This window comes from Callithrix jacchus, chromosome 3 (genome assembly GCF_049354715.1).
Source record: "Callithrix jacchus isolate 240 chromosome 3, calJac240_pri, whole genome shotgun sequence".
NCBI lineage: Eukaryota > Metazoa > Chordata > Mammalia > Primates > Cebidae > Callithrix > Callithrix jacchus.
Genome location: NC_133504.1, coordinates 191136685 through 191164676, shown reverse-complemented (window position 1 = coordinate 191164676; position 27992 = coordinate 191136685). Strand labels below are relative to the sequence as shown.

Sequence of the window (27992 nt, the reverse complement as noted above, 5' to 3'; positions counted from 1 at the left end):
TCCCAACAGCACCCAGTCTGCTGGACTTGCTCTCCTCAACTGGTGTCCAGGTGCAAGAAAACCTAAAGGTCGTGAAGTGGGGCCACCACCCGCCCCCACAGGAGGCCTGTGGGTGGGGGCATCCTGGGGATGACAGGCGGGCACCCGGCACAAAGCACAGCAGCACACAGGAGCAGGGCGGAGTCACCTGACGTTGCTCGCCTGGAGGGGTGGTGCCTGGGTAGGCAGGGGGTGGGGCCTGGGACCTGGGGCGGGACTTGGGGCAGCACCCGTGACAGCTGAGTTGGTGCCCAGTCACCAGCTGGGTAGGGACAGCCGCCTCTGGTCTGGACGGAGCTGGGAGTTGGCGTTCATGGAGCCTGGAGTGAGGCCAGGGCCTTTGGGAGGCCCTGGGTGATGTGGGTGGAGGAAGCAGGCACCAACTGCGCTCCCTCAATGCCTGAGAGGCCGGATCCGTCCCCACCAGGGCGTGCTTCGGCCACATAAACCCCCTCCCGTGTGGAAACACAGAGAGCCAGGGCATGGTGTGCCTGTGTCTCTGCCATGGACCCACGGGGCTGCTCACAGTGTGAGACAGCCAAGCTGGCTGGCACCAGGGACGAACAACAGCACCCTGCCCTGTCCACACGCCGGGGCCAAAACCCTAGCATGAGGCCTTCCTGACACCCACGCCCTGCGTCAGGCACCGGAGTCCTGTCCTAAGAGGGCTGCGGCCATCACATCCCTGTGAGCGCCACCTCCTGGTGGCCTCTGAGTGGGAGGAGCTTCCAGTGCTTCCCCTCAGGCCTTGCTGTCCTCATCAGCTTCCTGTCCTGAGGCAGAGTTCAGAGGTTGTGCCAGGGGAGCCTGCCTGCTGCGGAGCCCACTGCGTCTGCCCTCAGGAGTCAAGAGCCCCTGACTGGCCCAGCCCTTCAGTTCCGTGGGTACCAGGAAGGGTCTTACCCCACCCCCCCACCTGGCCCCCACTCCCCACGCCCACCCGAGGACAGGGAACAGTGCACAATGCAGAAGACGCCACAGGGGTGCAGGAGGCGCTGGGTACACGGGGACGCTGGCAGCCGCACAGCAGCCCCGGGGGATGCCCTTCACTTGCCAAGAGGCAGGCAGCAGCATTTTATAAAAATGGTAAAGATAAAAAAAGTCGGGGATGTTAATTTAAAACAAAAAAGACCACTGTGACACGGAGTAAATGTCTTCTCTCTCCAAAACGCCTATGTTGACGCCTGTCTACTCTGCTTGGGCTTTTGTAAGAAAATGCTTGGCTTGGCCGGGTGTGGTGGCTCACACCTGTCATCTCTGCACTGTGGGAGGCCGAGGAGGGCGGATCACCTGAGGCCAGAGGTTCCAGACCAGCCTGAACAGCATGGTGAAGCCCTGTTCCTAATAAAAATACACAATGAGCTGCGTTAGTGGCGCGTGCCTGCAATCTCAGCTATTAGGAGACGCAGGCAGGAGAATGGCTTGAACCTGGGAGGTGGAGGATGAAGTGAGCTGAGGTGGAACCACTGCAGTCCAGCCTGGGCAACAAAGAGCAAAACTCCATCTCAAAAGAAAAAGGAAATGCTTGGCTTATACACAACAGAAATGTGCTTCTCAGTTCTGGAGGTGGGGAGCCCAAGATCAAGGCCCTGGCAGATGCCCTGCCTCGTGGGGGCCCCCTTCCAGCTTCATGGAAGTGCCTTTTGTTGGTGGAAGCAGGGAACGAGCTCCCTTGGGCTTTTTTTTTTTTTTCCCGAGACAAAGTCTCGCTGTTGTTGCCCAGGCTGGAGTGCAGTGGTGCAATCTCGGCTCACAGCAACCTCCACCTCCCAGGATCCAGCAATTCTCCTGCCTCAGCGTCCTGCATAGCTGGGATTCAAGGCACCCACCACCATGCCTGACCAATTTTTCTATTTTTAGTAGAGACAGGGATTTCTCCATGTTGCCAGGCTGGTCTTGAACTCCCAACCTCAGGTGATCCGCCCTCCTCGGCCTCCCACAGTGCCAGGATTCCAGGCATGAGCCACCATGCCTGGTCTGGGTGTACCTTGTAAGGTCTGTGATTCTACTTTTCAGGCTCTGCCCACCTGACCTAATCACCTCCCCAAAGGCCCCTAACACCATCACCTTAGGGCTAGGAATTCGACACAGATTTGATGGGGACAGGAACACTAAGTCCCCACAAAGCCCTAATCCTCACCTCATGGCACAGCTGCCCCTCGGTATCCACAGTACGGGTTCAGGACCCCGCCACCCCCTGTAGGAAAATCCACCAATGAGCAATCCCAGGTATAAAATGATATGGTGTTTGCATGCATCCTACACACCCTCACATGTTCAATGATCTCTGGACTAATACCCCAGACAATGGAAATGCTATGTTAGTGCTGGTTACACAGCCACCGGCTGTATTTGAAAATTGGGCCTTTGGGAGGCAATGGGGTCATAACGGCGGAGTCCCGGTCCAGTGGGGTTCCCTCCATCCCTCCCATGTGAGGGAGGCTAGAATGTGCTAGCCAGGAAGAGGGCCCTCGCCAGCAGCCGAGTGGGCCAGCACCTCGTCTCAGAACCACAGCCTCCAGAACTTTGAGAAATTGATGCCTGCCGTCGAAGCCACCCAGGCCGTGGCACTGTTACGGCCGCCCAGGGTGACTAGGACGCTTCAACACAAATCCTGCCTGCAGCCATGTTCCCACGTGTCTGCCACGTCTGCGCACTGAGGAAGTAAATGTTCCTGAGACCCCAAAGCTACCCTGCGGCACCCCGTCCCCAGAGGGGCTCCAGGACTGGTGAGGCAGATTCAGCAATATGTGGCTTCCAGTTCTTGCCGAGACGGCAGCCTGGCCCGGACGGCTGGAATGCTCTCCACATGGGCTTCACAAACCCCACGAGGAAAGAGAATCCACTTGCAGCTAACGTGTAGCCGGGGCTCCAGGCTCAGAACACAGACAAAAGTAAAACGGACTCCCACTCTGCAGCACCGGACAGGTGAATTCCTGACACACTCGAGACCTGCCATGGCTGGGAGAACTCCCAAGAGAAGAGACACAGAAGGGCACAGCCAGTGATTCCGCAAACCTCAGAAGCACGAGCCGCAGGCCAAAGCCCATCACTGCGGCGGCAAATGGAAGCTTTCTGCTCAGCGCTGGGCAGAGGAAAAGGCCAACAGGAGGCAGCCAAACGGCGGAAGGTCTGTCCCGCTCGAGCCAGTGAGCGCTTCATGCCTGAGGATTCAGAAAGCTCCTGCGAATGACAAGACAGCAACCCCGACAGAAACACAGGCAGACGCTGCTCACAGGCAACCTACACACACCCAAGGCGGCCACGAGGGACACGTCCCAAGTGACCCAGAGAGAAGCAGAGCGACCGGGCGCACACAGGGGCACCTCTCAGCCGTCCACTCTGCAACAACAGAAGACGATGATGCCGCGCTGGAAGGGGAGGGACCCTGGCACCCTGAGGCCCTGCCCATTGTCCCCACCTCCGCACATGAAGCAAACGCATGCTCTGTGGCCCGACATTTCCATCCTGGGCAGATTCCACGTACATCTTCGTGGTAACCAACTGAGGGGGAGAAGCCACCTGCCGCCATCCAACCGCAGAGGGCTCAGGACACTGAGGATGGCACCAGAGAGCGGACACGTGGGGAAGCCCAAAGGTGGGCACAGCTGTCTTGGTAAAGGGCCAGATGGTGAACACTTAGGCTTTGGGGCCACATAAAGTCTTCTTTTTCCTAAACAACTTTAACAACATAAAAAAACAGTCTGAGCTCATAGGACTTATAAAAATAGGCCATGGGCCTCACCGTGCCAAACCCTAGGTGGGCTGAATAGCAAGTTAGTGAATATGAAAGGTAACATTAGCAGACAGTGACAGATGTTGCTGAGGGTGCAGAGGAGAGGGAAGGCTTCTACACTGCTGGTGGGGACGCAAATGAGTACAAGCCCTGTGGGAAACAGGATGGAGACTTCGAGCCAGCAGTCCCACCACTGGGTGTCCACCTCCAGCAGGGACCTGCACCTGCATGTTTATCACAGTGCTCGACAGTGGCAAAGACAAGGAACCAACCCGAGCGCCCTCAGCAGAACCAGATTAAAACTGTGGTACCTACAGACCGTGGAATACTCTTCAGCCACCGAAAGAAGAAAACCATGGCTTTTACGGCAACATGGATGGAACTTGACGTCTCATCTGAAGTGAAATAAGCCCGTCCACTGAAAGTCCGCTATCACATGTTCTCACTCCTAAGTGGGTGCTGAGAAACGTGGACACGTGGACACAGAGAGTGGAACGCTAGCAGATGGCCGGGAAGGAAGGGAGGCCGGAGTGGGGAGGGATGAGAAGTGACTTCACGTCCACCAGGTCCACTCTTCAGGTGAAGGACACCCCGAAGCTCTCACCCACCCCTCTGCAATCTACGCATGTGATGAAACTGCACTTGCACCCAAGTTATGTAATTTTTTTTTTTTTGAGATGGAGTCTTGCTCTGTCACCCAGATGGGAGTGCAGTGGTGCGATCTTGACTCACTGCAACCTCCACCTCCCAGGTTCAAGCAGTTCTCTGCCTCAGCCTCCCAAGTAGCTGGGATTACAGATGCCCACCATAGCACCTGGCTAATTTTTGTATTTTTAGTAGAGATGGGGTTTTACCATCTTGGCCAGGCTGGTCTCAAACTCCTGACCTCGTGATTCACCACCTTGGCCTCCCAAAGTGCTGGGATTACAGGCATGAGCCACCGCCCCCGGCTTATACAAGTAATTTTTTAACAAACCAAATTGAATGCATATGTGAAACAATATAATTTATGTCAATTAAGAGAATATGCCCCAAAAGCTGCGAACAAACGCTTTCCCAAACAAGATTTACGACGGCAAAGGCCACTGCAAAGATGCTCAACATCACTGCCCCTTAGGGGTATGCAAATTGGACCCTACCAGAATGCCTGAAATCGAACAGATGGTGCCAAATGCTGCCCAGGACACAGAGCAACAGGAACTCACATGCTGGGCAGAAAGCGAACAGGTGTGGGTGCTCTGGCGCAGCTTGGCAGTTTCCTGCAGAGTGAAACCCACATCTGCAGGATGGCCTGGCACCCATCACCCTGGTATTTCCCCTGGAGAAGCAACAGTCCACGCAGGACACATCTGTGCCCGGGGCGGAGCACATCCACACAGAGGAATGCTCTCAGCAACAAAACTTCACAAACCATGGACGCGCACAGCTGAATCCACGACGAGGTTGTGTGAAAGAGCCCCCGAAGTGAGCAGGATTCCACTGCACGCCATCCTAGAGAAGCACAAGCTCGTCTGCAGCCACAGAAAGCACATCGGTTCAGGATCTTCACAGCAGTGGCTGTACAAGCTGCACACATCAAATCACGCTGCTTATGCTTTCAATATGCATGTTAATTATGTGCCACTTATACCCTGAAAAGAAAACAACCAGCCAGACACTGTGGCTCACGCCTATAGTCCCAGCACTTTGGGAGGCTGAGGCAGTAGAATCACTTGAACAGGAGTTTGAGATCAGCCTTTCCAGCATGGTAAAACCCCATCTCTACTAAAAATACAAAAATTAGGCCAGGCTTAGGCCTGGAATCCAGCACTTTGGGAGGCCAAGGCAGGTGGATCACCTGAGGTTGGGAGTTCGAGACCAACCTGACCAATATGGAGAAACCCCAACTCTACTAAAAATACAAAACTAGGCTGGGTGTGGTGGCTCACACTTGTAATCCCAGCACTTTGGGAGGCCCAGGTGGGCAGATCACGAAGTCAAGAGATTGAGACCATCCTGGCCAACATGGTGAAACCCCACCTCTACTAAAAATATAAAAAGAATAGCTGGGTGTGGTGGTGTGTGCCTGTAGTCCCAGCTACTCAGGAGGCTAAGGCAGGAGAATCGTGAACCCGGGAGGCAGAGGTTGCAGTGAGCTGAGATCGCGCCACTGCATTCCAGCCTGGCCACAGAGCAAGATTCCGTCTCAAAAAAACAAAAATCTGCTGGCCATAGTAGCACATGCCTGTAATCACAGCTACTTGGGAGGCTGAGGCAGAAGAATAGCTTGAACCTGGGAGGCAGAGGTTGCAGTGAGCCGAGATTTCACCACCACACTCCAGCCTGGGCAACAAGAGCAAAACTGTCTCAAAAACAAACAAACAAACAAAAACAAAAATTAGCTGGGCCTGTAATCCCAGCTACTAGAGAGGCTGAGGCAGGAGGACAGCTTGAGCCCAGGAAACAGAGGCTATAGTGACTCAAGACCGCACTCCAGCCCGGGCGACAGAGTGAGATTCCATCTCAAAAAAAAAAAAAAAAAAACCCTGAAAACAATATACATTTTAAAAGGAGAGATAAGAAAAGGCACATGTGAAGCAGAATAGAACAGTCGCTACCTACGGGGAGAGTAGAGCGTGGCTACGGGATAAGATAAATAAAAGAGGCTTTGTGGGAAAGAAAAGAAATCAGTAACTACAGAAGAGAGAATGAAAGGACAAGCAAGTCCGACTTTACCCAGACTGCAACAGAGAGGCCGCACTAGAAGACGTGGAAGACAGCTTAAGACAAACAGTGGGGCCTCGCTTACGCCCCCTGCAGTCAGAGGGAAGGAGAGACAGGGCAGAGGTAATTGCTGATGATGGCTGAAACATTTCTAGAACTGATGAAAGACAATCACAATCTTGGAAAGCACACACATTTTGTATAATTAAAACGTTTTTCCCCAAAATATATCATAAAAAACTACAGAACTACAATGTGAGCTGCTGTCCTAGGCCGATCTGCCTAAGACCACGGGAGCAAACCACTAGTCTGACACCAGGTAAGTGACCCGCTGTGAAGGCAGAGCCACGCCCCGGGGCACCACAAGTGTTCTCACCCCAGAAAGGAGACGGCAGGTGTCACAGGTATTAGATTCTGGGGGAAGGTGGAGTTGAGGTAAAATCTCAATGAAGTGTAAGTCTATAAAATAAAAGATCAGCATCAGAACTGTGACAGGGACCTGGGCCTTGTTTCCTTGGAAACCACAAAGACAGGTGTGAGATGAGACACCCTCATCAGATACGCTGCACCTGGCCTGGACACGTAGGCTGCTTCTCTGTGTCAGCGTCTCAGATCTTCCACACCAGCTTGTCAAACCCACGGCCCCGGGCAGCATGCGGCCCAGGACGACTTTGAATGTGGCCCAACACAAATTCATAAACTCTCTTTGAACATTAGGAGATTTGTTTGCCATCTTTTTTAAAGCTCATCCGCCGTCATTCGTGTTAGTGTATTTTATGTGTGGCCTAAGACAATTCTTCCAGGATGGCTCAGGGAACCCAAAAGATTAGACACCCTGTAAACAGAAGTGGGAGGTTTCATTCTTACTGACATGATCTCCAACAGCAAAGCTTCCCCAGAGTTCCTGATTTTAAACAAGTTTCCCAGCAAGTATGGCAGCCATGGCATTACAAAGAAGCGAGCCGCTGTGACACCTCACAGCTGTCGCGTGTCCTGGGAGGAACTGCTTCCTGCTTACTCTGTGCCCGGCTAATAAACATGCAGCCACCCCACTCGGCGACTGCAGGACAAGGCTTCCCACAGCCAGCTCAGGAGCTGGACAGTCTGACGTATTCACAGCCGTCTCCCAGTCCGTTCTGTTCTCCCTAGCAGTTCCTTTGGTGCCAAGGCTGAGGTGCTGCATTAGAGGCACCAGTGCTTTGACACCAGCAGCATGTAACTGTGCAACACCCTCCCGGAGACGCCCAAAACGCCAGCAAGTCCTCAACGCCAGGAAGTCCTCAACGCCAGGAAGTCCTCAACTCCAGGAAGTCCTCAACTCCAGCAAGTCCTCAACTCCAGCAAGTCCTCAACGCCAGGAAGTCCTCAACGCCAGGAAGTCCTCAACTCCAGCAAGTCCTCAACTCCAGCAAGTCCTCAACTCCAGGAAGTCCTCAACGCCAGGAAGTCCTCAACGCCAGGAAGTCCTCAACTCCAGGAAGTCCTCAACTCCAGGAAGTCCTCAACTCCAGGAAGTCCTCAACGCCAGCAAGTCCTCAACGCCAGGAAGTCCTCAACGCCAGGAAGTCCTCAACTCCAGCAAGTCCTCAACTCCAGCAAGTCCTCAACGCCAAGAAGTCCTCAACGCCAGGAAGTCCTCAACTCCAGCAAGTCCTCAACTCCAGCAAGTCCTCAACTCCAGGAAGTCCTCAACGCCAGGAAGTCCTCAACGCCAGGAAGTCCTCAACTCCAGGAAGTCCTCAACTCCAGGAAGTCCTCAACTCCAGGAAGTCCTCAACGCCAGCAAGTCCTCAACTCCAGGAAGTCCTCAACGCCAGGAAGTCCTCAACTCCAGGAAGTCCTCAACTCCAGCAAGTCCTCAACGCCAGCAAGTCCTCAACGCCAGGAAGTCCTCAACTCCAGGAAGTCCTCAACTCCAGGAAGTCCTCAACTCCAGGAAGTCCTCAACTCCAGGAAGTCCTCAACGCCAGGAAGTCCTCAACGCCAGGAAGTCCTCAACGCCAGGAAGTCCTCAACGCCAGCAAGTCCTCAACTCCAGGAAGTCCTCAACGCCAGGAAGTCCTCAACTCCAGGAAGTCCTCAACGCCAGGAAGTCCTCAACGCCAGGAAGTCCTCAACGCCAGGAAGTCCTCAACGCCAGGAAGTCCTCAACGCCAGGAAGTCCTCAACTCCAGGAAGTCCTCAACGCCAGGAAGTCCTCAACGCCAGGAAGTCCTCAACTCCAGGAAGTCCTCAACGCCAGCAAGTCCTCAAGTCCAGGAAGTCCTCAAGTCCAGGAAGTCCTCAACGCCAGGAAGTCCTCAACGCCAGGAGGTCCTCAAGGCCAGGAGGTCCTCAAGGCCAGGAGGTCCTCAACTCCAGGAGGTCCTCAACTCCAGGAGGTCCTCAACGCCAGGAAGTCCTCAACGCCAGGAAGTCCTCAACGCCAGGAAGTCCTCAACGCCAGCAGGTCCTCAAGGCCAGGAGGTCCTCAACTCCAGGAAGTCCTCAACGCCAGGAAGTCCTCAACGCCAGGAAGTCCTCAACGCCAGGAAGTCCTCAACGCCAGCAAGTCCTCAACTCCAGGAAGTCCTCAACGCCAGGAAGTCCTCAACTCCAGGAAGTCCTCAACGCCAGGAAGTCCTCAACGCCAGCAAGTCCTCAAGGCCAGGAGGTCCTCAACTCCAGGAAGTCCTCAACGCCAGGAAGTCCTCAACTCCAGGAAGTCCTCAACGCCAGGAAGTCCTCAACTCCAGGAAGTCCTCAACGCCAGGAAGTCCTTAAGGCCAGGAGGTCCTCAACGCCCTCCCAGAGAGGTCCAGAACGCCAGCAAGTCAGTCCTCACGTTCCCCTCTGCAATCACGTGAGTCTCTTTTCAAGGGAATATCTGGACCTCTCCAATCATAACACACACCTTAGACAGCATGGGCCCTAACTCACTTCTGTGCCCTTTCTGAATAAACTAACACATCATTAAAATCTCTCTTCCTCCTCCCTGGCATTAGCTAAGAACCGCTGTTTCCTAAGCTTTTAAGAGGAACGGGGCTGGGTACAGTGGCTCACACCTGTGCTTCCGGCTATTTGGAAGGCTGAGGCAGGAGGATCACTTGAGCCCAGGAGTTCGAGGCCACAGTGAGTTCCAGCCTGAGTGACAGAGCAAGATTTCACTTCTTAAAACAATTAAAAATTGGCTGGGTGCAGTGGCTCACACATGTAATCCCAGCACTTTGGGAGGCTGAGGCAGGCAGATCACGAGGTCAGGAGTTCGAGACCAGCCTGGCCAAGATGGTAAAACCCCATCTCTACTAAAAATACAAAAATTAGCCGGGTGCTATGGTAAGCGCCTATAATCCCAGCTACTTGGGAGGCTGAGGGAGAGAACTGCTTGAACCTGGAAGGTGGAGGTTGCAGTGAGTCAAGATCGCACCACTGCACTCCCGTCTGGGCGACAGAGCAAGACTCCATCTCAAAAAAAAAACGTATAAATTGGGTACAAGTGCCATCCAGCCTGGGCGACAGAGCAAGACTCCATCTCAAAAAAAAAAAAAAAAAATTACATAACTTGGGTACAAGTGCAGTTTCATCACATGCGTAGATTGCAGAGGGGTGGGTGAGAGCTTCGGGGTGTCCTTCACCTGAAGAGTGGACCTGGTGGACGTGAAGTCACTTCTCATCCCTCCCCACTCCGGCCTCCCTTCCTTCCCGGCCATCTGCTAGCGTTCCACTCTCTGTGTCCACGTGTCCACGTTTCTCAGCACCCACTTAGGAGTGAGAACATGTGATAGCGGACTTTCAGTGGACGGGCTTATTTCACTTCAGATGAGACGTCAAGTTCCATCCATGTTGCCGTAAAAGCCATGGTTTTCTTCTTTCGGTGGCTGAAGAGTATTCCACGGTCTGTAGGTACCACAGTTTTAATCTGGTTCTGCTGAGGGCGCTCGGGTTGGTTCCTTGTCTTTGCCACTGTCGAGCACTGTGATAAACATGCAGGTGCAGGTCCCTGCTGGAGGTGGACACCCAGTGGTGGGACTGCTGGCTCGAAGTCTCCATCCTGTTTCCCACAGGGCTTGTACTCATTTGCGTCCCCACCAGCAGTGTATAAGGGCTGGGTATGGTAGCTCACGCCTCTAATCCCAGCACTTTGGAGGACTGAGGCGGGTAGATCCCTTGAGGTCAGGAGTTCAAGATCAGCCTGTCCAACATGGCAAAAACCTGTCTCTACTGAAAATACAAAAATTAGCCAGACATGGTGGCACATGCCTGTAATTCCAGCTACTGGGGAGGCTGAGGCAGGAGAATTGCCTGAACCCAGGAGGCAGAGGTTGTAGTGAGCCGAGATCGCGCCATTGCACTCCAGCCTGGGTAACAAGAGCGAAACTCTGTCTCAAAAAAAAAATGCCAGGCACAGCAGCTCATGCCTGTAATCCCAGCCCTTTGGGAAGCTCAAGCAGGTGAATCATGAGGTCAGGAGTTCGAGACTAGCCTGGTCAATATGGTGAAACCCCATCTCTACTAAAAATATAAAAATCAGCCAGGCATGGTGGCGCACGCCTATAGTCCCAGGTACTTGGGAGGCTGATGTCGGAGAATCACTTGAACCTGGAAGGCGGAGGTTGCAGTGAGCCAAGATCATGCCACTGTACTGCAGCCTGGGTGACAGAGCAAGACTCTGTTTCAAAAAAAAAAAAAAGTTTAAAATTAAAAAAAAAAGACACATTACAAACCAAGTGGACTGGTTGCAAAATTTCATTCCGAAACACACGTTGTAGCAGATGCCATGTATAAGGTTAACTGGACCACGGGTACCTGGATAGTTAGTCCCTCGTGATTCTGGGTGTGTCTGGAAGGCTGTCTTTGTATGAGATGAACATCGGAATTGTACTGAGTGAGGCAAGTCGGCCTCTCATCCGATCAACTGAAAACCGAAGTACAACCAAAATGCCGAGTCTGGGGAATTCCGGCCTGTTTGAGCTTGAAGACTGGTCTTTTCCAGCCTTCAGACTCAGACAAACATCAGCTCTTCCTGGGTCTCGAGGCTCAGGGGTTGCATCACTGGCTCTCCTGGTGTGTGTGCATGTGTGTGGTTCTGCTTCTCTGGAGAACCATGGCTGATACACTGTGGAACACACCCAGCCCAGTCATCTAGTCACCCTGTATCTATGGTCCCATGTAGAAAAGCTGGATTTTCAGAACGATATCCCTAACGTACCAGACCCCTAAATAAATGACGAAAGAAAACTAAAATAGATAGAGTAGAATGTCTTATAAACCTTTTTTAAATACCAAGAAAATAAATAAAAATATTTTTCAGAAAAGTAAATTACCCAGAATGGCCTAGTCCTTTCACAATCTGGTTAAATGAGGTCTTTGTCACAATCTCTTTTAATATTAGTCCAAGAAAATCCAAGAAAAATAAATATAAAAGAAAGCTGGTCTACTTAATGTTAGATGGAAGCAGACTTTAAGGACATTACTAAATACAGAGATCTCTCTATGTAAAGATCCAAGGTTGAGTTCACATGGTAAGTATAACTATAAACTTGCATGTACCTAATAACACAGCCCCAAAATATATATAGTATAAGCTGATAAGGAAGAATAGACAAATCCATAATCATAATGGGGAGATCAACAAATCCCCGTCACTGATTTTTCTTTTTCTTTTTTTTTTTTTGAGACGGAGTTTCGCTGTTGTTACCCAGGCTGGAGTGCAATGGTGCGATCTCGGCTCACCGCAACCTCCGCATCCTGTGTTCAAGCAATTCTCCTGCCTCAGTCTCCCGAGTAGCTGGGACTACAGGCGTGCACCACCATGCCCAGCTAATTTTTGTAGTTTTAGTGGAGATGGGGTTTCACCTTGTTGACCAGGATGGTCTCGATCTCTTGACCTCGTGATCCACCCGCCTTGGCCTCCCAAAGTGCTGGGATTACAGCCGTGAGCCACCGCGCCCAGCCTGATTTTTCTTTATTAATCGAGCTACATGTGCCTATTGTTCTAGATACTCAGGAGGCTGAGGAGATTGAGTCCAGCCTGGGCAACATAGGGAGACCCCCCCCTTTAAAACAAAAAACAGTAAGAATAGAATAGCTTGAAATGGGAGAAGGAAAAAAAAAGAATAGAATAGCTTTGTACAACATGATTACACAAATCTGGCCTAACGAACATCCAGTGAGCAGTGGATCTCAAAAGTAGAGAACACATATGATTCGCAAGCTCACCTGCAACATTTATAAAAACTGACCATGTATTTTGCCATTCAGCAAATCTTCAATTTCAAACTAAATAATGTAAACCATATTCTCTGGCAAGAGCTCAATACAGCTAGAAATTAATAAAAACAAAACTAAACTTTCTTCCCCACCAATATTTGGAAATTAAGAAACATTTAGCCTAAATTATACAGCAATCAGTGAAGAGCTTATCATAGAAATTTAGGCCAGGCGCAATGGCTCATGAGGTCAAGAGATCGAGACCATCCTGGTCAACATGGTGAAACCCCGTCTCTACTAAAAATACAAAAATTAGCTGGACATGGTGGTGCGCACCTGTAGTCCCAGCTACTCGGGAGGCTGAGGCAGGAGAATTGCCTGAACCCAGAAGGCGGAGGTCGTGGTGAGCCGAGATCGTGCCATTGCACTCCAGCCTGGGTAACAACAGCGAAACTACGTCTCAAAAAAAAAAAAAAAAAAAAAGAGAAAAGAAATTTAAGAACATTGTAACTTGATATGATACAGTTCTGTGACTATCAAAACTTGTGGGATGCAGCTAACACTGTAATTAGAATAAAATGTATGGACACACACACGTACACGAAAAGAAGCCTGAATAGAGTGAGGTTGACATCCATCTTAAAAACTTAGAAAAAGAGCAACAAAATAAGTACAAAGAAAGGAGAAAGAAGAAAATTAGTGCCAAAATTAGTAAAACAAAGTAGAGATCAACAAAGCCAGAAGCTTGGCACTTTGAAAATTCTTATAAATCAACGAAAATCTGGTGAGGTGGATCAAGGGAGAAAACCTAAGAAATCATCACCATGCATGCTTCTGACGTTTAAAAAGAGGTGTGAGCTCCTGCCTATTGGGAGCCCAGGCAAGTGGATCACTTGAGGTCAGGAGCTTGAGACCAGACTGGCCAACATGGCAAAACCCTGTCTCTACTAAAAATACAAAAATTAGCTGGCACGATGGTGCACATCTGTGATCCCAGCCACTGAGGAGGCTGCGGCATGAAAATCACTTGAGCCCAGAAGCGGGAGGTTACAGTGAGCTAAGATTGCACTACTGCGCTCCAGCCTCAACAACAGACAGGTATTTCAGACACTGTCTCTACAAAAAAATAAAAGAAAAGTAGGCAGGTATGGTGGTGCATGCCTGTAGTCTCGGCTGCTCAGGAAGCTGAGGCAGGAGAATCACCTGAGCTTAGAAATTTAAGGTTACAGTGAGTTATGATCACATCACTGCCACTCCAGCCTGGGTGACAGTGAGACCATGCATTTAAAAAAAAAAATTATAAAAACAAAAATTAGGGCCGGGTGCGGTGGCTCACGCCTGTAATCCCAGCACTTCGGGAGGCCAAGGCGGGTGGATCACGAGGTCAAGAGATCGAGACCATCCCGGTCAACATGGTGAAACCCCGTCTCTACTAAAAATACAAAAAATTAGCTGGGCATGGTGGCGCGTGCCTGTAGTCCCAGCTACTCAGGAGGCTGAGGCAGGAGAATTGTTTGAACCCAGGAGGCGGAGGTTGCGGTGAGCCGAGATCGTGCCATTGCACTCCAGCCTGGGTAACAAGAGCGAAACTCCGTCTCAAAAAAAATAAAAATAAAAAAATAAAAACAAAAATCAATAGTCAAAAATCCTCCCATCAAGTAAATTTCAGGTCCAGAAGTCTTCCTTACCAAGTTCTGTCAAACATTTAGGAGGAAATTACTCCATTAGTAAACAAACTTTCCAAAGAAAAAGAAAAGATACATACAAATCCTTTTATAAGGGTAGCATAGGTCTGGTGCGGTGGCTCACGCCTGTAATCCCAGCACTTTGGGAGGCTGAGGTGGGTAGGTCACGACGTCAGGAGATCAAGACCATCCTGGCCAACATGGTGAAACCCCATCTCTACTAAAAATACAAAAGAAAATTAGCTGGGTGTGGTGGTGTGTGCCTGTAGTCCCAGCTACTCGGGAGGCTGAGGCAGGAGAATTGCTTGAACCCAGGAGGCAGAGGTTGCAGTGGGCCGAGACTGCGCCACTGCACTACAGCCTGGGTGACAGTGCAAGGCTCCATCAAAAAAAAAGGGTAGCATAACCCCAATACTGAAATCCAACAGACAGTCTGGATAAGTAAAACTACAGGTCAATCTCGGCCGGGCGCAGTTGCTCATGCCTGTAATCCTAGCACTTTGGGAGGCCGAGGTGGGTAGATCACCTGAGGTCAGGAGTTCAAGACCAGCCTGGCCATCATGGTGAAACCCCATCTTCAAAAAAAACTACAGGTCAATCTCTCAATCTCACCCAAGAACAAAGATATAATACAAAATTCCTGTACAAAACATCAGAATGATATAATCCAACAGCATACAATGACCAACTGAGGTTTACCTCAGGAATGCAAGGTTGTTGATTTACAATTAAAGCTATTCTGTTAATGTGGTGAATTACATGTCAATAAATATTTAAGCATTTGATAAAATGTAAAAGTCCTTTGTATTCACACCCCTAGGATGGCTGCATCAAAAAGTAACAAATGTTGGCAAGGATGTGAGAGACTGAACACTGAAAATCACTAAGGAGAATGTAAGACGGTGCAGCCACCATGGAAAACAGTTTGGTGATTTCTCAAAATATTAAATACAGAGTAACCTGGGTGGCCCAGACAGGAGTGGGTTCCCCAGAGGGAACACCCTCTCCACCAAGGGACAAAGTGTTTCCTTAAACAGACCCTGCTCCCCATGCCACCCAACTGGCTGAGACCCTCCAACAAGGGTTGTCCAACACCCTATACAGGAGCGATCCTGCTGGCTCAGGTTGGTGCCCCTCCAGGTCAGAGGTCCCAGAAGGAGGAGCAGGCACCCATCTTTGCTGTTCTCCAGCCTCTGTGAGTGACATCTCCAGGCACAGGGTGAATCAGATGAACAAGGCCTGAGGTGAACCCCCAGCAAACTGCAACAGCCCTACCTACGGAAGAGGGACCTGACTGCTCGAACAAAGACAAAAAGCAGAAAGCCACAACAACAAAAGGCCTCCCCCAAAAACCCTTCCAAGGGCGAGGAGCCTCAAAGACCGAAACTAGACAAACTCATGAAGATGAGAAAAAAAAAAATCAATGAAAAAATGCTAAAAACCCCAAAGGCAAAAGTGCCTCTTGTCCTTCAAATGATCACCATGTCTCCATCGAAGATGTGGAGTTGGATGGAGGATCGGATGGACGAGTTGGCGGAAGTAGGTTTCAGAAGATGGGTAATAAAAAACTATGATGAGCTAAAAAAGCATGTTCTAACCCAATGCAAAGAAGCTAAGAACCTTGATAATAGGTTAGAGGAATTGCTAACTAGAATAGCCAGTTTAGAGAGGAACATAAACGACCTGATGGAGCTGAAAAACACAACACGAGAACTTCCTGAAGCACACACAAGTATCAACAGCCGAACCCACCAAGCGGAAGAAAGGACAGCACAGTGTGAAGACAGCCTCACTGAAACAACATGCAGACAAGAGGAGGAAAAAAGAACCAAGAGCAATGAACAAAGCCTCCAAACAATATGGGACTTCATGAAAAGAGCAAACCTACTACGGACTGGAGTATCACAAGGAGACAGGGAGAATGGAAAGAAGCTGGAAAACACACTTCGGGATACTGTCCAGGAGAGCTTCCCCAACCTAGCAAGACAGGCCAACATGCAAATTCAGGAAATACAGAGAACACCATTAGGATACTCCATGAGAGGCTGGGCGCGGTGGCTCACGCCTGTAATCCTAGCACTTTGGGAGGCCGAGGTGGGTGGATCACCAGAGGTCAGGAGTTTAAGACCAGCCTGGCCATGATGGTGAAGCCCTATCTTTTTTTTTTTTTTTTAAAGACTAGTCAAGTGCAGTAGTGAGAAGGGGGGAAAGAGTAGAACAAGGAGTTTGATCTGTAACTGACTGTGAACAGTCAATTGAGATAACTCACTACCTTCAGACCAGCTGAAACCCCATTTAAAAAAAAAAAAAGATACTCCATGAGAAGATCAACCCCAATCCTCAAATTCTCCGAGGTTCAAATAAAGGAGAAACTGTTGAGGGCAGCCAGAAAGGCCAGGTCACCTACAAAGGGAAGTCCATCAGACTAATGGCAGACCTCTCAGCAGAAACTCTACAAGCCAGAAGGGAGTGGGGGCCAATGTTCAACATTCTTAAAGAAAAGAATTTTCAGGCCGGGCGCAATGGCAGCACTTTGGGAGGCTGAGGTGGGATCACAAGGTCAAGAGTTCAAGACCAGACTGACCAACATAGTGAAACCCCATCTCTACTAATAAATTTTTAAAAAATCAGCTGAGCATGGTGGCACATGCCTGTAGTCCCAGCTACTGGGAGGCTGAGGCAGGAGAATCACTTGAACCCAGGAGGTGGAGGTTGCAGTAAGCAGAGATTGCACCATTGCACTCCAGTTTGGGCAACAAAGTGAGACTTTGTCTCAAAAAAAAAAAAAGGATAAATAAAAGAATTTTCAACCCAGAATTTTATATCCAGCCAAATTAAGCTTTCTTAAGTGAAGGAGAAATAAAATCCTTTTCAGACAAGCAAATGCTGAGGGATTTTGTTACCAGCAAGCCTGCCCTGCAAGAGCTCCTACAAGAAGCACTAAATATGGAAAGGAAAAACTGGTACCAGCCACTGCAAAAACACACCAAAATATAAAGACCAATGATACGAAGAAGAAACTGCATCAACAAGTGTGCAAAGTAACGAGAGAGCATGATGATGGCAGGACCGAACGCACGCATAGCGATACTAACCTTAAATGTAAATGCGCTGAATTAAAAGACACAGACTGGCAAACTGGATAAGGGGTCAAGACCCATCGGTGTGCTACATTCAGGAGACCCATCTCATGTGCAGAGACACACCCGGGCTCAAAATAAAGGGATGGAGGAAACCTTACCAAGCAAATGCAAAGCAAAGAAAAGCAGGAGTTGCAATCCTAGTCTCTGACAAAACACGTTAAACCAACAAAGATGGAAAAAGACAAAGAAAAGCATTACATACCAGTAAAGGGAACAGTGCAACAAGACGCGCTGACTATTCTGAACACACACACCCCATACAGGAGCACCCAGAGTCACAAAGCAAGTGCTTAGAGACTGACCTGCAAAGAGACTGACTCCCACACAGTCACACCCCACTAGCAGTATCAGACAGATCAGCGAGACAGAAAACTAACGAAGATATTCAGGACTTGAACTCAGCTCTGGATCGAGTGGACCTAGCAGACGTCTACAGAACTCTCTGCCCCAATCAACAGAAGGTACATTCTTCTCAGTGCCACACGGCACTTATTCTAAGATCAACCACATAATTGGAAGTAAAACACTCCTGAGCAAATGCAAAAGAACTGAAAACAGTCTCTCAGACCACAGTGCACATTAGAACTGAAGATTAAGAAGCTAACAACTCCAGTGCCCGCTTCGGCAGCACATACACAAAAGCTGGAGCGATACAGAGAAGATTAGCATGGCCCCTGCACAAGGATGACACGCAAATTCGTGAAGTGTTCCGTGTTTTTTATTTTATTTTGTTTATTTATTTTTGAGTCGGAGTTTCGCTCTTGTTACCCAGGCTGGAGTGCAATGGCGCGATCTCGGCTCACCGCAACCTCCGCCTCCTGGGTTCAGGCGATTCTCCTGCCTCAGCCTCCTGAGTAGCTGGGATTACAGGCACACGCCACCATGCCCAGCTAATTTTTTGTATTTTTAGTAGAGACGGGGTTTCACCATGTTGACCGGGATGGTCTCGATCTCCTGACCTTGTGATCCACCCACCTTGGCCTCCCAAAGTGCTGGGATTACAGGTGTGAGCCACCGCACCCAGCCTTGGTTCCATGTTTTTTATATTCTTAAAAATTAAAAAAAAATTTTTTTAAAAAGAAACTAACTCAAAACCACACAATTTCATGGAAATTGAACAACCTGCTCCTGAATGACTCCCAGATAATGAAATTAAAGCAGAAATCGAAAAGTTCTATGAAGCCAATGAGAACAAAGAAACAATGTACCAGCATCTCTGGGATGCAGCTAAAGCAATGTTAAGGGGGAAATTAGGCTGGGTGTGGTACCTCACACCTGTAATCCTAGCACTTTGGGAGGCCAAGACGGGCAGATCACGAGGTCAGGAGTTCAAGACCAGACTGACCAACACAGTGAAACCCTGTCTCTACTAAAAAATACAAAAATTATCTGGGCATGGTGGCTCGTGCCTATAATCCCAGCTACCCGGGAGGCTGAGGTAGGAGGATTGCTTGAACCGGGACCAGGAGGCGGAGGTTGCAGTGAGCCGAGATTGTGCCACTGTACTCCAGCCTGGCCTACAGAGCAAGACTCCATCTCAAAAAAAAAAAAAAAAAAACAGAGGGAAGTTAATAGCACTAAATGCCCACATCAGAAAGCTAGAAAGATCTCAAATACACACCCTGAGACCACAATTAAAAGAGCCAGAGAGGCAAGAGCAAACTGATCCAAAAGCTAGTAGAAGATAGGAACTAACCCAAATCAGAGAGGAATTGAAGGAGAGACACACACACACACAGAATTAACAAATCCAGGAGCCGATTTTTTGAAAACATTAACCAAACAGATTGACCACTAACTAGACTAATAGAGAGAGAAGAATCTAATAGACACAATAAAAAAAATAACAAAGGGGATATTACCACTGGCTCCAAAGAAACACAAACTACCATCGGAGAATGCTATAAACAGCTCTACACAAATAAACTGGAAAATCTAGAAGAAACTGATAATTTCCTGGGTGCACACACCCTACGAAACTAAATCAGGAAGAAGTCGAATCCCTGAATAGACCAGAAATAAGCTCTGACACTGAGGCAGTAATAACCTATCAACCAAAGAAAAGCCCAGTACCAGACGGACTCACACTGAATTCTACCAGAAATACAAAGAGGAGCTGGTACTATTCCTTTTGAAACTATTCCAAACAATTGAAAAGGAGGGACTCCTCCCTAACTCATTCTATGAAGCCAGCATCATCCTGATACCAGAATTTGGAAGAGACACAACAAAAAAAGGACACTTCAGGACAGTATCCCTGATGAATATTGACGTGAAAATCTCCAATAAAACACTGGCAAACCAAAACCAGCAGCAAATCAAAAAGCTCATCCATCATAATCAAGTCGGCTTCATCCGTGAGCTGCAAGGCTGGTTCAACATCCGCAAATCAACAAGCATAATCTCTCACATCAACAGAACCAAAGACCAGAACCAGACGATTATCTCGACAGATGCAGAAAAGGCCTTTGATAAAATTTAATACCCTTTCATGTTAAAAACTTTCAATAAACTAAGTATTGATGGAACATATCTCAAAATAATAAGAGCTATTTATGACAAACCCACAGACAATACCGTATTGAATGGGCAAAAGCTGGAAGCATTCCCTTTGAAAAACTGGTACATTAACTCAAGACAGATTAAAAACTTAAATGTGAAACCCAAAACCATAAAAACCCCCAGAAGAAAACCTAGGCAATACCATTCAGGACACAGTCATGGGCAAAGATTTCATGACAAAAACACCAAAAGCAATTGCAACAAAAGCCAAAACTGACACTAAAGAGCTTCTGCACAGCAAAAGAAACTATTATCAGTCAACAGGCAACCTGCAGAATGAGAGAAAATGCCCATCTGACAAAGATCTAATATCCAGAATCTACAAGGAACTTAAACATATTTACAAGAAACAAACAACCCCATCAAAAAGGGGGCAAAGGATATGAACAGATACTTCTCAAAAGAAGACATTTAGGCCGGGCACGGTGGCTCACGCCTATAATCCCAGCACTTTGGGAGGCCGAGGCAGGTGGATCACAAGGTCAAGAGATCGAGACCATCCTGGTCAACGAGGTGAAACCCCGTCTCTACTAAAAATACAAAAATTAGCTGGGCATGGTGGTGCACGCCTGTAGTCCCAGCTACTCAGGAGGCTGAGGCAGGAGAATTGCTTGAACCCAGGAGGCGGAGGTTGCGGTGAGCCGAGATCGCGCCATTGCACTCCAGCCTGGGTAACAAGAGCGAAACTCCGTCTCAAAAAAAAAGAAGACATTTACGTGGCCAAGACACATATGAAAAAAGCTCAACATTACTCATCATCAGAGAAATGCAAACCAGAACCACGAAGAGATGCCATCTCATGGTAAACCAGAAATATCATTTGACTCAGCAATCCCATTACTGGGTATGTATCCAAAGGAATATAAATCATTTTACTATAAAGATACATGTGGCCGGGCGTGGTGGCTCAAGCCTGTAATCCCAGCACTTTGGGAGGCCGAGGCGGGTGGATCATGAGGTCAAGCGATTGAGACCATCCTGGTCAACATGGTGAAACCCCATCTCTACTAAAAACACGAAAAATTAGCTGGGCATGGTGGCGCGTGCCTGTAATCCCAGCTACTCAGGAGGCTGAGGCAGGAGAATTGCCTGAACCCAGGAGGCGGAGGTTGCGGTGAGCCGAGATCACGCCATTGCACTCCAGCCTGGGTAACAAGAGTGAAACTCCGTCTCAAAAAAAAAAAAAGATACATGTACATGTATGTTTACTGCAGCACTACTTACAATAGCAAAGACATAAGACCAACCCAAATGCTCATCAAAGATGTACTGGATAAAGAAAATGTGACACATAACAAAAAAGAGATAAATAAATAATGAAAAAATGTGATACATACACACCATGGAATACTATGCAGCCATAAAAAGGAATGAGATCCTGTCCTTTACAGGGACATGGATGAAGCTGAAAGCCATCATCCTCAGCAAACTAACATAGAAACAGGAAGCCAAACACCACATGTTCTCATTCATAAGTGGAGTTGAACATTGAGAAGACATGGACACAGAGAGGGAAACAACACACACCAGGGCTTGGTGGGGGGGTTGGGGGTGAGGGGAGGGAACTTAGAGGATGGGTCAATGGGTGCAGCAAACCACAGCACACATATACCTAGGTAACAAACCTGCACATTCTGCACATGTATTCCATTTTGTTTTGTTGTGTTTTAAAGAAGAAATAAAGGCTGGTGCAGTGGCTTATACTTGTAATCCCAGCACTTTGGGAGGCCAAGGCAGGCAGATCATGAGGTCAAGAGGTGGAGACCAGCTTGGCCAACATGGTATTTGTATTTGTACAAATACAAAAATTAGCTGGGCTTGGTGGCGCATGCCTGTAGTCCCAGCTACTTAGGACACTACGGTAGGATAATCACTTGAACCTGGGAGGCAGAGGCTGCAGTGAGCCGAGATCACATCACTACACTTTAGGCTGGTGACAGAGTGACACTCCGTCTAAAAAAAAAAACAAAAACAAAACATCACACTAAGTGAAAGAAGTCAGGCACAATATACCAGATGTCTGACTCTATATAACACATCCTGAACAGACAAATCTATAGAAGCAAAAAGTAATTACTAGTCACCTAGGAGTGGGGAGGAAGAGGACTGGGGAAACGCTAACGAGTACAGGATTTATTTGGGGGACAATGAAAATGTTTTAAAATTGACTAGAATGGTCATCAACTCTGTGAATGTACTAAAAACCATTGAACTGTACACTTTATTTTTTTTATTTTTATTTTTTTGAGACGGGGTTTCACCATGTTGGTTGGGGTGGTCTTGAACTCCTGACCCCAGGTGATCCGCCCGCCTTGGCCTTCAAAGTGCTTGGATTAAAGGCATGAGCCACCATGCCCGGCAAACTGTAAATTTTAAATGGTGAAAGCTATCTGTTATCAATTATATCTTTTTTCTTTTGAGATAGGGGTCGTTCTGTTACCCAGGCTAGAGTGCAGTGATGGGATCATAGCTCATTGCCTCCTCAACCTCCCAGGCTCAAGCTATCCTCTCATCTCAGCCTGCCAAGTAGTTTCAGCCTCCCACAGCCGTGTGCCACCACCCCTGGCTAATTTTTATATTTTTTATGGAGACAGGGTTTCACCATACTGTCCAGGCTAATCTCGAACTCCTGGGCTCGAGCAATCCGCCCATTTTGGCCTCCCAAAGTGCTGAGATTACAGGCATGAGCCACTGCACCCGGCTATAAATTATATCTTAATAAAGCTATTTTTAAAAAATTCATGATTAAAAGATTTTTTTTTACAAGTCCTCTAAGAAGAGAAGAGAATTTCCTTAACTAGATAAAGGGTATTTACCAAAGACAACAGGGAACGTAACGCTTATTGGCAAAACATTCCAAGTTCTCTCTGTGTGATGGGAGGTCAGACAACAAGCTGGAGGGTCCTGGCCAGTCCAGTGAGATGAGAAAAAAACAAAAGGCAACTGGAAAATGAAAAATAATATGAAGTGCACAGAAAAATCAAGAAATTCTACAGAAAAAAATTACTGCAATGAGTAAAATTTTAACACAAATGGTAGTCACAAATTCATTATCCAAAACTCAGGCTGGCTGTGGTGGCTCACATCTGTAATCCCAGCACTTGGGGAGGCTGAGGTGGCTGGTCACCTGAGGTCAGGAGTTCAAGACCAGCCTGGCCAACAATGGTGAAACCCCATCTCTACTAAAAATGCAAAAATTAGCCGGGTGTGGTGGCGTACACCTGTAATCCCAGATACTTAGGAGGCTGAGGCAGGAGAATCACTTCAACTTGGGAGGCAGAAATTGCAGTGAGCCGAGATTGTGCCACTGCACTCCAGCCTGGGTGACAAAATGAGACCCTGTCTCAAAAAAACCCAAAAAGCAAAAATCAACTGCATTTCTATAAACCAGCAACAAGCAAAACTAACACTTTCACAGACACCATCTACAACAGCATGAAAAAATATGAACTAGCTGGCAATATATGAGATGGAGGCCTCTATCGAGGTCATAAAGAACATTTAAATATACCCACACCCACAGATTATAAGAGGTGATATAAAGAGGACATCACCCCAGAATGAACTGCAAGTTCAGCTCTGCCTGAAAATCCCCGCACACAGGCTCTCTGTGTATAAGAAGCATGGAATACACATTCGGAAGCGTGAGGGGACAAGAACAGCCAGAGATGCTCCTGGAGAAAACACATGGGAGAGGCTGTTCTGTCAGCTAAGAAGACTCAGAAAAAAAATGACAGGAACTGACTGGGTGATCAGCACGTCAATATGTCAGTGACCAGAAGGAGAGAGCACAGCCTGAAACAGACACACAGCAGAAGTCAGTGCAGACGGATGGAAAAGGACAGTCATTCTAATCAACGCTGGGTGCGGACTAGCGGGACTAACTGCACGTCGTGTGGAAAGTTAGACTCCTAGCTCCACACAGTCGTCAATTCCACAAAGACTGAAGACTCAAGTGTGAACGGCACAATGTACAGCTTCGCCAAGATAACCGGGAGTGTTCCCAGCATGTCCTCCAGTGAGACACAGTTGGCACCAATGATGGGGAACTGATGAATACCCCACCTCTGTTAAAACCAGGAGCTGCTCTTCATCCACAGTTCCAGGAAGAAGGCTGGGCACATGGATCACACTTGTAATCCCAACGCTATGGGAGGCCAAGGCAGGAGGATCACTTGAGGCAAGAGCAGCCTGGGCAATATGGTAAGACCCTCATATACACACACACACACACACACACACACAGCCTGGGCAATATGGTAAGACCCTCATACACACACACACACACACACACACACACACACAGACACACACACGTATTAGCCAGGTATAGTGGCGGCGTGTCTGTAGTCCCAGCTACTCCAGAGGTTGAGGAGGGAGGACTGCTTAGGCAGGAGTTCAAGGTTAAAGTGAGCTATGATTATACCACTAGACTCCCGCCCTGGTGACAGAGCAAGATGCTATCTCAAAATAAAAAAATGAAAGAAAGAAAGAAAAAATTCCAGGAAGCTAAGTCAAAGGACAACTGGGAGAGAGTCCTAACTGAAAAAAGACTGTTATCTATAACAAACAATGGTAAGAAATAATAAAAAAGAAAGCCCTTAACAAAACAATGGGAAGAGAATTTAAAAGCAGATTTGAATATACAATTCTCAAAACAGAAAACCAAACAGCAGGCCGAGTGCCATGGCTCACACCTGTAATCCCAGCCCTTTAGAGGCCGAGGCAAGCAGACTGCTTGAGGTCAGGAGTTCAAGACCAGCCTAGGCAGCATGGTGAAACCCTGTCTCTACTAAAAATACAAAACGTAGTTGGGTATGGAGGCGTATGCCTGTAATCCCAGCTACTCAGGAGGCTGAGGAGGGAGCATCACCGGAGCACAAGAGGCTGAGGTAAGCCATGATTGCACCACTGCACCACAGCCTGGCTGACACCGAGAGACCCTGTCTCAACAACACAAAACAAAAAACAGAAACAAAACACTCTGAAAAATAATCTGGCATAATCCCCTGATCCCCACAATGTCCACTCCTAGATATTATACCCTGGAGAAATCCAAGCTTACAAACACCCGAACACATACATCACAATCATGTAGTAACCGCATTATTTACTACAGCAAAAAACTGGCCGTAAGCTGAATGTGTCACTGCGATAGAATGGATGGCTTCGTACTCAGAGAGAGGAATACCACACAGCAGTGAAAATTACACCCGTCAGCTGCAGTGTGGATGAAAGTGTCCCGGGGTCCACCAAGAGGACACATGCATGCCACGCACAGAACACACACTCTGTGAGCCCATCACACGATCCAAATCGGGCAACCAGGCTGTGTCACTTAGGGGCGCGTCACTGCTAACACCAGGGGGATGGCACAGAAACGACTCCCTTTCCAAAGTGTGGGAAGGGAAAGGGAGAAGCCCGTGATTACCAAGGGGCGGCTTCCAAGGAACAGGCACGGTTCTGTCGCTCCACCTGTGCGAGGGTCGCAGGGGTGACTCGCGATGCTATCACTATTCGTTAAAAGTGAACGAACATGTACTTTTCATACATGTTACATCTCAGTCGAAAACAACGACAACCTACGAGAGATGGCAACAGACCAGTGGCCGGGGACCTGTAAGCAACCACGGGGCTTCGACGGTCTGCAAAGCCACTCGGTTTCCTTCGCACGGAAAGCTCACAGTAGAACGTTTAGGAAGAGAGACCACGCGCTTCGCACACCCACTCGCTGGAATGGCGCAAAACCGGCTTACAGAAAAGAGTCCAAAGAACACAGGGCGCTCCGGACGGCTGGGGTCTCTGCGGGGTGAGAACAAGAACACCCGGCTAGCGGGCGGCCCCTTCCTCGCCTGGGTTTCTCTCGGGATCCCCGCCCCCGCCCAGGCCACCAGGGCCACGTCCCCGACGGGAAACCTCGATGGGAGATCCCGCTGGGGCCGGCGCGCCCCCCCCCCCCGAGAGTCCGTCCGTGGGGGAGTGGGCGGCTGAGGACCGGGGCGGGGGAGCCGGGGCGAGTACCCGGGGGCCCAGGGTGGCCAGTGAGGACCCCGGGCCCGGCGGAGAGGGGGTTGAGGATCCAGGGGAGGTGAAAACTTAGGTGAGGGTGAGGACGAGAGGTGGGGAGGTGAGCACCGTAGGGAGGGTTCCCGGATCGGGGCTGAGGTGCGACGGGGGCGCCTGGGGACCCAGGATGGGGATGAGAACTCAGGTGGGGGATGAAGATCGGGGCGGGGGATGAGGACCCAGTGGGAGGTGAGGACTGGGGGGGCGGGGGGAGCTGAGGACCCTGGGGGGACTGACAGTCTGCAGAGAGGTGAGCAGGTGGGAGGAGGGACCGAGGAGGTTCGGGAGCGAGGCCAGGAGTGGGGTGTGAGGGTCGGAGGTGGGAAGGTTGGGGCTCTGGGTCCCAGGGAGGCGCGGCCGTGGGGCGCCCCGCCTGCCTCACCTCATCCACCGTGCGGCGCGGGAGGTGCAGCGTCCCGAGCAGCAACTTGAGCTTCACCGCCGACGAGAGACCGTGAAAGCAGAGACGGATGTTGTCGATGACCGCGGCCGTGAGCAGGGACGCGATGCTGGGCGGCGCCCACAGCTCGTCCGTGGCCCCCAGCTTGTTGTGCAGCCACAGGCCCGTGTCACTCTCCCGCATGGACGCCATCTTGGAAGGAAGCGCGCGCTGTAGCGCCGGCATCTTATGAAGACACCTAGGCGCCCCCGGCTAGGACCCCAACATGGCGGCGCCCAGTGAGATGCGGCCTCCGGGCCGCGGAAGTGGCGCAGGCAGCGCGGCCCCACGAGCGGAGCTTCCAACGAGAGCGCTTCTGGGCGGCGGCCGCGTCTCCGGGAAGCTCTGTGGCAGCTCCGAGAGCCGGATTGACGGGGCGCCGCCGAGCAAGGACTCTAGGCTTCCGTATTGCATCATGGCGGCGCCCGCTGCCGGCTCTCGGAGAGACCCCAAAAGATGACGTCACGAATGGGTCGCGCTTGGAGGTCCGGTCTGCGTCCTGGCGTTCTCAGTGCCAGGTGCCAAGCGCTGAGGAGTCGCGGCTCGCCCGGTGGGGCGGAGGCTCCCGGTGGAACCTGCCCCGCCGTCCGCCCTTCGCTTTCTCCTCACTTGGCTCTCGGCGCGGACCGGGTGGACGCCGCGCCTGCCCCGCCCCCCCCGCCCGGTCCCCGCACCTGCGCGGAGAGGAGCCGCGGCCCTGCGGAACAAGCCTGCGGGATCCCGGTCCCCGCGCTGAGCCCGCTCTGCCCGTTGGGCGCTGCGGACGGGGCTGCGCTGAGCAGTCGGGTCGGAGGGCGCTCGAGGAGCAGTCGCAGGGCACCCGAGACCCCGCAGTGCGGGGAGACCCCTGCTCCCACTCGGGCTGGAGCCGCCGGGCGGGAGCTAGTAGTGAACTTTACAGTGTGACGAGCTTGTCATTAGATACCAACGTTAGTAAAAGTTAAACTTCATTTCCTTATGTTCATTTTACTCTTTTGCCTTTTTGAGGAGCTCTTCCTATGTTGGCCAGGCTGGTCTCGAACTCCTGACGTCAAGCCTCTGATTCCCAGAGTGCTGGGGTGTTACAGACCCGGGCTGCCTGGCCTGGTCTCTGTGTTACAATCTCTTTTTTAAAAAGGTCTTTTCGTTATTCTTCACAGCTCTTGCCACTGGCCGGTGGGAACGCCGGGTGAGAAGGGCGGAGCCGGATGCTAGCAGTGCCCTGGCCCTGGCGGCTCGGCCAGTTTGAACTCCGCAAACCAGCGAATGCTACAGATCAGGGCTGGAGCGGCGGTTTTGTTGCCTGGTTAAACTGAAGAAAGTGATAGAGACAATGTGGATGATGGAGATTACTCTTAAAACTGTGTCATGTCTTAGATGAATAAGTAGAAGAAGAAGAAAAAAAGAACCCTCCCCCAAAAACTGTCATGTCCACAACCATTACATGGCGA

At 49.8% G+C, this 27992-nt stretch overlaps 1 protein-coding gene and 1 non-coding gene across 7 annotated transcripts in view; one reads left to right on the top strand and one right to left on the bottom strand.

Moving 5' to 3' along the window:
* The window catches only part of NELFA (negative elongation factor complex member A), a 36171-nt gene extending 9441 nt beyond the window's left edge, over positions 1-26730 (bottom strand). Inside the window, exons 1-2 of one of the 6 annotated variants that reach the window (XM_078367729.1) lie at positions 26506-26730; positions 25489-25859 (exon numbers count right to left, since the gene is read on the bottom strand). Coding sequence is in view for 3 of the 6 variants with exons in the window: in XM_035294309.3 (XP_035150200.2) it covers positions 26506-26715 (210 nt within the window). In the remaining 3 variants the exon portion in view is untranslated. Of the gene's footprint in view, positions 1-1287; positions 1382-2179; positions 2237-25488; positions 25860-26505 lie in introns of those variants that run through there. The other 5 variants (XM_035294310.3, XM_054253647.2, XM_035294309.3 and 2 more) reach the window with 5 other exon arrangements.
* LOC118152489 (U6 spliceosomal RNA) lies at positions 18108-18214 on the top strand. The gene has a single exon (XR_004741250.3). It is a non-coding gene; the product is annotated as a U6 spliceosomal RNA (small nuclear RNA).
* Positions 26731-27992: the final 1262 nt, after the last annotated feature.